Source organism: Nicotiana sylvestris, chromosome 9, assembly GCF_000393655.2.
Source record: "Nicotiana sylvestris chromosome 9, ASM39365v2, whole genome shotgun sequence".
Taxonomy (NCBI): Eukaryota; Viridiplantae; Streptophyta; class Magnoliopsida; order Solanales; family Solanaceae; genus Nicotiana; species Nicotiana sylvestris.
This window is the reverse complement of record NC_091065.1, coordinates 34,656,793-34,666,928: the sequence shown is the minus strand read 5'-3', so window position 1 is coordinate 34,666,928 and position 10,136 is coordinate 34,656,793. Positions and strand designations below refer to the sequence as shown.

The 10,136-nt window shown below is 38.9% G+C and overlaps 1 protein-coding gene across 1 annotated transcript in view; it reads right to left on the bottom strand.

Annotated features, from left to right (window-relative positions):
• Positions 1–471: 471 nt before the first annotated feature.
• The window catches only part of LOC104212045 (probable polyribonucleotide nucleotidyltransferase 1, chloroplastic), a 56,808-nt gene continuing 47,143 nt past the window's right edge, over positions 472–10,136 (bottom strand). The window contains exons 22-25 of the mRNA XM_009761225.2: positions 4,573–4,626; positions 4,444–4,485; positions 1,429–1,884; positions 472–1,050 (exon numbers count right to left, since the gene is read on the bottom strand). Coding sequence (XP_009759527.1) covers positions 1,513–1,884; positions 4,444–4,485; positions 4,573–4,626 — 468 coding nt within the window. The 3' untranslated portion in view covers positions 472–1,050; positions 1,429–1,512. The remainder of the gene's footprint in view (positions 1,051–1,428; positions 1,885–4,443; positions 4,486–4,572; positions 4,627–10,136) is intronic.

Below are 10,136 nucleotides of genomic sequence, written 5' to 3'. Positions count from 1 at the left end.
GTTCATCTTATTAAGAGGCTCCCATAAACATAGTGGGTCAATTTAATTTGGACGGCATTTACATGATGTAATCGCAGGAAAAGGAATATGTATAAACTGTGTTATCTTATAAAGAGGCCAAGGACATTTAAATTCTACTAACCTTGCAATCAAAGCTTGTCAGATTCTGTTGGGAGAATTATAAATCCAATAATTCCTGCGTAAGTCATCAGCTAGCTAGGGTATAAATGTATCTTTTTCACCATTTTCAGATTATCAATGAATCAGTTAGCCTAATCACTAGAATAGCGTAGGTTTCTCTTAGCTTAATTTCGTGTTGTTTTTCCTTTTTTGGTTTCCGATGTGAAATGAGGTCTGCAACATTTTGACACAAAAAACTAGACGTACCGACTTTGGAAATTTGCTATACGCAGAGGAAGATAAAGATATCTGGGAGCAGAGAGACATTAGCACACTAATAGGCAGTCTCTGTAGGTCCCGCACAAGTCGGTATTCCTGTAATTATCATATCTGATATTTGTACAAGCATAAAGAACACTGCCCAACATACATATATGTATATATTTATGTATATCAAATGAAGTGGACTTTAGTAGCATCGACCATCTGTTGGTAGCTTCAAGGTATTACATCTAATACTACGGCTGTGAACCTGGAATTTCTGGTAGAAACCGAAGATTTCCAGGACAATGGCACCTAAATCTTAGTACTTGGCTTCAAGTTTAATTTGCTGGCGCTCTGGCAGCTTGCAGTTCCTAACTTCAATCATACATAGCAGTTACAGCAGAGAAGAAAAAAGAAAAAAAACTTCATTGATGTATAGAGACTGATCGTATTGATCCCTCATAACCATGAATCTCGATCACGGGATGCATGCCAAGAAAATTACTCCATTTAGATTTTCTTCCACTGTTAAACCCGTCAGAACAAAACCTGCTAAATCTCACGCCAAAGCTTGAATCATAACCCCTCTCAGTTTCACGGAGCAAAAAGAACTATGTTTGAACATCAGCCAAACCAATAACTCAACTCTTCTGAAGTCCCTATTCTCTGCACATAAAAAGATGTCACATAAGCAAAGCTAGTACCAACGATGCCATGCTTTCTTACAATGGCTAAATGTATGGAAAGAGATCCAGGCATGAAAACAATATCCATATCAGGTCCTTCACAGCATGAAGACAACTTATGAAAGGCCAAAATCACCAAAGAGAGTTTAAATTTCTATTTACTATACTAGTCTAACCTGACAGCATCCAGCAAGTGCTACCCTTTATGCAACTGATATACTTGAAACGATATAACGTTTATAGCTTAGATCTAAACAGGTATACTTAGCTTATTTACATTCAAATGGACAAAAAAGAATAATTCATATTTCTAGGGATTAGCAAATGAAAGGACATTGATCATGAAGAATACAGGCACCTTTTATTTCCATCTCAGAGGACAGCAGACACCTGCAACATTTTTAAAAATGGTTCTGAATCACACTCCCATCGTATAGGTTTATTATACAACTTTTGCCTCTCCATTGACTACTGCATTTCCACTTTTGCTGGAGATGTTGCCGTCACTTTTCTTCGTTTGGGGCTTGTCTGGTCCATCCTTTTCTGGACTTACTAATCTCTTGGCTGCTTCTTTCCCTGGACTTGATAACTTCATAGGAAATGTTTTGTCCTTGAGAGATTCCGCACTTCTTGATGCTGAACCATCATTTGATACAGTCAAAGCTTTCTTAGGTTTACCCTTATCTAAAGTTTTTGGTGAAACTACATTGTCATTTGAAAGGCTAGCACTGCGTGGCTTTGCACTTTGCTTCTCTGGCTCGGGATCAGGGAGTAATGCACGCCGGCTCAAACGAAGTTGCCCCTTGTCATTGATCTGTAATGAGACAAGATCTCAAAGTGTCAACTGCTTCTGATTTCCATTTTTTATTATAAGTAATCAATTGTTAAAGGTTTCATAGGCACTCGCTAAAAGATGCTAAATACATGTGCTCTTACTTGCATTCTGGAAAGACATACTAGCAAGAAACAACCTCGCAACAAAGTAATTTGAATATTAAGGCTGGCTGATTTAGTAAAACCACAACTTCAACCAGAAGAGAGATCGTTTAGCAGGCCAAATTCAAATTTCTAAAACTCAATCATAACTTGGGAGAATACAAACCTAAAGCCAGGATCAGAGGAAGAGATACAAATTCTCCTCCCCCGACACTTTCAATTTATCTTTTTCTGACGAGCATTTAGAAACATCTATGAAAAACACATAAAACCTGAAACTACTGAGACTGCTTGCACCTTTAACAGATTAAATCCATTAATATCAAGTTAACAGGCTAAACAACTAATTCGAAAAATTCAGACTTCACAACAGTTTAAATTTTCATCACTATCTGCAAGAAAATAAAAGCATGACTTTGCAACATAAGAAGCCATAACATTTGATTGAACTTATTTAGGGAACTGTCAGTCTCAGAGTTAGTAACCGACCAACACCCCAGCAGATCGTAGTCATAGGGTCCATAAGAAACAAGTTCCATATCCATCCGTGTGGATTAATAATCATAATGCAAGGACATATACTCTTCTGAATACTATAACAGAAATGACTAATGACACTGGAGCTAGTAAGTATTGAGCAAAGCTGAGAATCACAATGCAGTAGACCCCCCCCCCCCAAGAGAGAGAGAGAGAGGAGAGAATGGGGGACAAGCCACTAGGTCCTACAGAATATGGGGAGCAGACAACCACCCAAAGTTTCCATTCTTATGGTCTACCAAACTAGATACCTATGCTTTTGCTAACATCCTTGCACAGAAGCTTACCTTTCCTTATGCGAAGTACCAAAACTTGGTAAACAATAGATAATTCAGTCAATGCAGGAGTATATCAGTATCCAAAATAACTCAATGAATTAGCCTTGACTCTGGAAGAAGAATCCATAGATCTCGCTTTCTCCAAGGGAAAATGTAAGAAAATGAGAAAAGTTGCACTACAATTTCAAGACATAATGCACCAGTTAAAAAAAAATTAGCTCAGACATCCGCATCTATAAAAAGGTTTTTATATCAAAGCTTTAGCAGGTGCCAGAATGTATACATAGATTCAGATGGGATCTTGTCCTTCTCAATCAAGGAGAAAGAAAATATGGTGAAGCTTGTGAGCACAGGAGATGAGAAAAGAAAGGATTTCATCTCCTTGAGCTTTCCCGATTCTAAAGGTCTACAATTTAAATGAGAACTGTAGGCAGGGCGAAGAGAAAACTTCATCAATTTCTAGGCAACCAATTGCCAGGAAAAAAAATATAAGTATTAAATGAGGACATCTCTGAAACCCTATGGGGTAGAAAGATACATTTGGAAAATCGTGAAGCAAGTCACGTAACATATGAGGACAAGATGTCTTGCATCAGGTATATTTAAGCAAGAAGTTGGAAGAGCAAGCCATCAAATTTATTTTGTATCTTGAATTGCCAAATGACTCAAAACCTTAGATTTATGTGAAGGAAGCCAAGGAAACAACAAATGTCATTCTTAAAGATTTGATACCATTACATAATAATGGAAAACTTAACAGTCTTCGAAGACACCTGAGCATTTCTGTGGCCCTCAAGTTTGCTATGTTAATCAACACTCATAAGTATGACACAACATTCTTCAAAGACCATAAACGATTTGTAACACTACATTCTTATGAGCACAGTGCAACCATATGAGAATAAGTTTGAGCATGACTCCTAGATGTTTAATTTAACCTATCGTAAACGGACAATTCAAATCTCCATTGCAGGGGCTACCAACTGAAAGATGGAAAAGGACTGGGCTTAAATAAAATAGTTGAAGAAAGAAGCAGTGAAGAAACCATCGAAGCCTTCTAAATCCAAAGTTTTACAACTGAAGAGGTTAAAATTAATATTTGACTCGGCATGGAGTAACAAAATATGAAGACTTTTGAAGTCTGTGGTCTTAAACATGCCATAATATTTGTGTGGCTATAAGCCATTTGAAACTTGTGGTCTTAGACATTCCATAACTTTTGTGTGGCTATAAAGCTTCTTGTTAAGGGTAAAATGTAAAGTTTAAAGTTAAATTGTTTCCAAATATAGAAATGTCATTCTTTTTGGAACAGATTAATAAGGAAAATGTGTCACATAAGCTGAAACGGCGGGAATATATATACCTTGCCAGGTATCTCAATGCTGAAACAGTGCTGTATTACCAAATATAAGGTACAGTAAAGATATTAAGATAACACTTGCTTTGCAAGATTACATATGATTTTAAGAATCCACATCAAAAATCATTCTCCACCCAAGACAGGTATGAGACGCATTAGTTAGTGCAAAGCAAAAGTGACCAAAAAGCAGCATCACATAGACAGTTGTCAAAGGAAAACCATAATTAGCAGTGTTCTAGATGTAAAGGAAAGAGAGCTCAACCTCAATGAGCTTGACATCCAGGTGGTCTCCTACTTTGAAAGCCTGTAATTAGGAAAAAGGATAAACTATTTTTGTCATGACCATTCGAATTGTTAAATGCAATAACATATAAGTGACTTGTGAGCTTACATCTTCAGCCTTGGCTAGCCAATTTGCACTCAGCTCACTGATATGGCATAATCCCTGAATTAAACATAATTGCATTTGTTAGAATAGTTGTGTAACCCTAATCCCATATGTATTAGGAGTAGGACATGTTATGTATATATATAGGGCTCATTGTATCATGTTTAACATATGAGAATAATATCAATCATATTTTCTCCCGTGCATTCTCACATGGTATCAGAGCTTTAGTGAGAAACCTATCGTTGTGCATCATTCCAGCGACTTCCGGGAAGAAAGACCTCGTCGCCGTGCAATTTTCCGGCGACTTAGAAGGCTGCCTGTAATCGCATCAATTTTTATTGGTGTGTGCAAAAAACCAACACCACCACAAGACTCCTCAGGCTCCGGCGACCAAGCCCCAGTAAACCCCACCGGAAAACTCACGTACACGTGCCGGAAAAGGAAGAAACTTTGGGGCGAGATCTGACCCACGTGTCGGCGCGTGAGCACTGTTCCGGCCATTTTTTGAAAAACTTCTAGTTGGACAGTCGGATCGTCTAGTAATTCCGAGTTTGTCCATACCTTTTTCATTTGATTCCGACCACTTTGTGTTTTTCCGGCGACTACACTGACTTTTTCCGGTAGCTACAGTAATTTTCCGGCAAAAACAGTGTTGCCTTTATCTGTTTCAGCGCGTTGTCAGTTGATTCTTTCAGTTATTTGGTGATAATCCAACGATGTCTTTGGGAGTCGATGCTTTCGGGTCTAAAAACCCGGGTTCTGGCAGTTCCGGTGTTATGATTACCTCAGAACCCTTAATGGGAGGTTCAAACTACTTAGCTTGGGCTTCGTCTGTCGAGTTGTGGTGTAAAGGTTAAGGAGTTCAAGATCATTTAACAAAAAAGGCTAGCGAAGGTGATGAAAAGGCCAAAACACTTTGGGAGAAGGTCGATGCTCAGTTATGTAGTATCCTGTGGCGATCTATTGATTCCAAGTTGATGCCCTTGTTCCGTCCATTCCAGACATGTTATTTAGTTTGGGAAAAGGCTCGTAATTTATACACTAATGACATATCTCGTTTCTATGATGTAATATCGCGAATGACAAGCTTAAAGAAACAGGAATTGGATATGTCTACTAACTTGGGACAAGTACAGGCAGTCATGGAAGAATTTAAGACGTTATCAGTTTCTGCTAGTATTGAAAAGCAACAAGAGCAATGACAGAAGATGTTTCTAGTTCTTACACTCGCTGGACTCCCTAATGACCTTGATTCAGTACGTGACCAGATTTGGCTAGTCCGACTGTCCCCACAGTTGATGAATTATTCTCTCGATTACTTCGCCTTGCTGCAGCACCAAGTCACCCAGTGAGCTCATCACAGACACTTGACTCATCTGTCCTCGTATCCCAGCCAGTGGACAATCGGGCATCTCAAACTATGGAGAATAGACGAGGAGGAGGTCGTTTTGGAAGATCTAGACCCAAGTGCTCTTATTGTCATAAACTTGGACACACTCGTGACGTGTACTATTCTTTACATGGTCGCCCACCCAAAAATGCTTATGTTGCTCAGACCGAGACTACATGTAACCAGAGATTTTCTTTATCTGAAGGGGAGTATAATGAGTTCCTTCAATATCAAGCAAGTAAGAAGACATCTCCACAAGTAGCCTCTGTTGCTCAGACTGATACTTCTGTTGCTGGTAATTCTTTTGCTTGTGTTTCCCAGTCTAGTACTTTTGGACAATGACTTGTGGACTCAGCCGCTTTTGATCATATCTCTGGTAATAAATCACTTTTGTCAAATATTGCGTATTCACAATCTCTTCCCACTGTTACTTTATCCAATGGGTCTCAAACTAAAGCAAAAGGTGTTGGACAAGCAAATTCCCTACCCTCTGTCACTCTAGATTCCGTTCTATATGTCCCTGGCTGTCCTTTTAATCTTGCATCTGTTAGTCGTTTGACTCGTGCCCTCCATTGTGGTATATATTTTATTGATGATTCTTTTATTATGCAGGACCGCAGCACGGGACTAACGATTGGAACATGACTTGTGTAACACCCCGAAAAAAATTCGGCTTAGGTATGAATGAGTTAAAGGAGTAGTAAGGATATATTTTGATCATGTGAAGTCCCATCGGGATGATTATGGGTGAAAATAGTTATTTCAAAATCAAGATGGAAAGTGAGGTGCATAAGATTTGACAAAATCGACTAAGTTTGCAGAAGGTTCGTATTCCAGCAGGTTTTAGTGAATACGTGTAAGGAATTTGGGAAAACTCAAAGCATGAAAGTTGTAGGCCTTTGAAATAGCTTTCCAACGATATATTGTGGAGCCCAAACGGAGCTCTGTGCAAAAAGTTATGCCCGTTTTACAGAGAGGTGTGCAACCACCGCGGTCCTGCCGCTTTTCACCGCGGCCGCGGTGGCGAGGCAGTGTCTCAGCGATTTACCGCGGTTGGGACCGCGGTCACGCCAACCGGGACGCGGTGGACAACTTGGGAGGTCATTGTTTTAGCCTTATTTCGTCCCCTACAGCCCCAAAACATAAAAACTTGCCCTAGAAAGGAAAACTCTCAAAAACCTAACTCCTTAAAGGTCCCTCCACCACCCAAGGTAAGTTCTAATGGTGATTCTATCTTTATTTCAATTCCCTAACATCTTATTAACATGGGTAAACCCTCCATATCATTAGATATTCGATTGGGACATCATTGTTGAGAGAAGAAACCCTAGAACTCGAATTCAAGGAGATTGAACGTCAAAAAGGTAATATCTTCACCCTCTAATTGATTCTATCATTGAATTAATGATTATAGACTCTAGTTCATGAGATATGAGTTGATGGGTTTGATAGAAAAGCATGAACGGTGATAGGTTTGGGTTGTTGATTGGTTATTATTGGTTATGGGTGTTGATTATGTTATGGGTGATAAAGAATGATGTTGATTATAACCATTTGAGACTTTAGAATTTATCTAGAAGCAAGAGAAGGGGTTATTGGGTATAGAGACACCATTAATAAGGGCTATGAAGCTTTATTCTCACCAAGTGTTTGAGAAAATGCCTAAGTAACCAAAACATGAGAATTATTGCTAATATGGAATCCCTTTTGACTTGTATTGATATAGATTAAAGTTGAAAGAGTTGGCGAATGTTGTATTACGCTCAAGAGCAGGAAGTTAAGGTATGTGAGGCTAACTCTCTACGCTTGGGAATATTAATAATTCTCCCTACACTACGTTTCTTTTACGACGTATCAATTGCCTCAGAAATATAGTTAAGCCTAGTTCCTTGAATAGTTGTAGAACTTCTATTCTCTAGCTTCATAACTCGTTCATGACTTTCATTCTGAACGTTGTGAGCTCAGTGCGTATTCAATATAGACTTGGGTTTAATATCCCCGAGTCTTAGTATAGATTACTCAGTATGCCATAAATAGTTGAAGTTTCAGTGTTCATAATCAGTTCAAGAATACATGTCTCAGTCTAGTCCTATTCAGTATTCCAGTATTCTGTAACTCAGTGTGATCCAGTATTCCAGTATTATGTAACTCAATGTGATTCAGTATTTCACTATCATATATTGCAGTATGATTCTCAGTTCCTGATTTTAAATCCCTGAATGTTGAACACTTGTATTTGGGCCTGAGGCCGCAGTTTATGCTTCATGCATTTTGGACCTGAGGTCGCAGTTATGTATACGTATACTTGGGCCGAGGCCGCAGCTTGTGCACATATATATATATTGGGCCTGAGGCCGCAGTTTAATATTCAGATAAACAGGTTGTTCATCATTCAGAAGATGCAGTATTCATATCCTTACTTCCTTTCAGTTCAATTATTAGTTATCGTTCAGTTATCAGCTATCATATCAGTTACCAGTTATCAGTTCAATTACAAGTTATCAACTCAGTTATCAGTTATCATTTCAGTTTCAGTTTGAATAGTTATCATTTCAGCTATCAATTATAAATTCTCAGTTATGAGCTTAGTTTCAGTTTCAGCATTTATAATTCTTTCTTTCAGTTGCTTTACATACCAGTACAATTCAAATATACCGACGCCCCTTTTGCCTGGGGCCTGCATCTCACAATATAGGTAATGATTTACAGGTTGATGATTCCGAGCGCTAGGATTCTCGTACCAGCTATTTGGTGATCCCTAGTTCTTTCGGGGCATTATCATTACTATAGCCTTCAGTATTTTCAGACAGTCAGTGTTTACAGTACTTTATTAGTGGCATCATAGACTAGAGTAACAGTTAGACAGAGTCTCACACTTTTCATATTAAATATGTTGGCTACAAATATGTTTCAGAATTGTATTAGTATTTCCGCACTTTGATTTATATCATCCAGACTTGCAGTATATCAGCATGTGTTAGTTTATCTTCCGCATTCAGTATGTTATGATACCACATGTTGATTCAGCCAGCCAGTTGGTTCGCTCGGTCACATGTAGTCAGGCACCGAGTGTCGTGTTACGTCCAGGCCCAGGTTCGGGGCGTGACAACTTGAATCAAAAGGCCTTTACTACCTTAACTCACTCAATTCCTCCAAGGCATGTCTAGTTACAGATCCTCCGAACCTAATTCACAAACGTTTAGGACATCCAAGTTTATCCAAGCTTCAGAAGATGGTGCCTAGTTTGTCTAGTTTATCTACATTAGAATGTGAGTCATGTCAGCTCGGAAAACATACCCGAGCCTCCTTTCCTCGTAGTATTGAGAGTCATGCAGAGTCTATTTTTTCTTTAGTTCATTCTGATATATGGGGTCCTAGTAGAGTCAATTCAACCTTGGGATTTCGTTATTTTGTTAGTTTCATTGATGATCATTCAAGATGTACTTGGATTTTCTTAATGAAAGATCGTTCTGAGTTGTTTTCTATATTCCAGAATTTTTGTGCTGAAATTAAAAATCAATTTGGTGTTTCCATTCGCACTTTTCGTAGTGATAATGCTTTAGAATATTTATCCTCTCAATTTCAGCAGTTTATGACTTCTTAAGGAATTATTCATCAGACCTCTTGTCCTTATACCCCTCAGCAAAATGGGGTTGCAGAGAGAGAATAGGCACATCATTTAGACTGCTCGCACACTTCTCATTGAATCTCATGTTCCGTTGCGTTTTTGGGGCGATGCAGTTCTCACAGCTTGTTATTTGGTTAATCGGATGCCTTCATCTCCCATCCAGAATTAGATTCCGTATGCAGTATTGTTTCCCCAGTCACCCTTATACTCTGTTCCCCCTCGTGTTTTTGGGAGCACTTGTTTCGTTCATAACTTAGCCCTTGGGAAAGATAAGTTAGCTCCCCGTGCTCTCAAGTGTGTCTTCCTTGGTTATTCTCGTGTTCAGAAGGGATATTGTTGTTACTCACCTGATCTTCGTAGGTACTTTATGTCCTCCAACATCAGATTTTTTGAGTCTAAACCTTTCTTTGCCTCTTCTGACCATTTTGACCACCTTGATATATCTGAGGTCTTACTTATACCGACCTTTAAGGAGTCTATTATAGCTCCTCCTTCACCTTCTGCCACAAAAGTCTTACCCATTCCAAGAGTTGGGGAGTCTAGTGT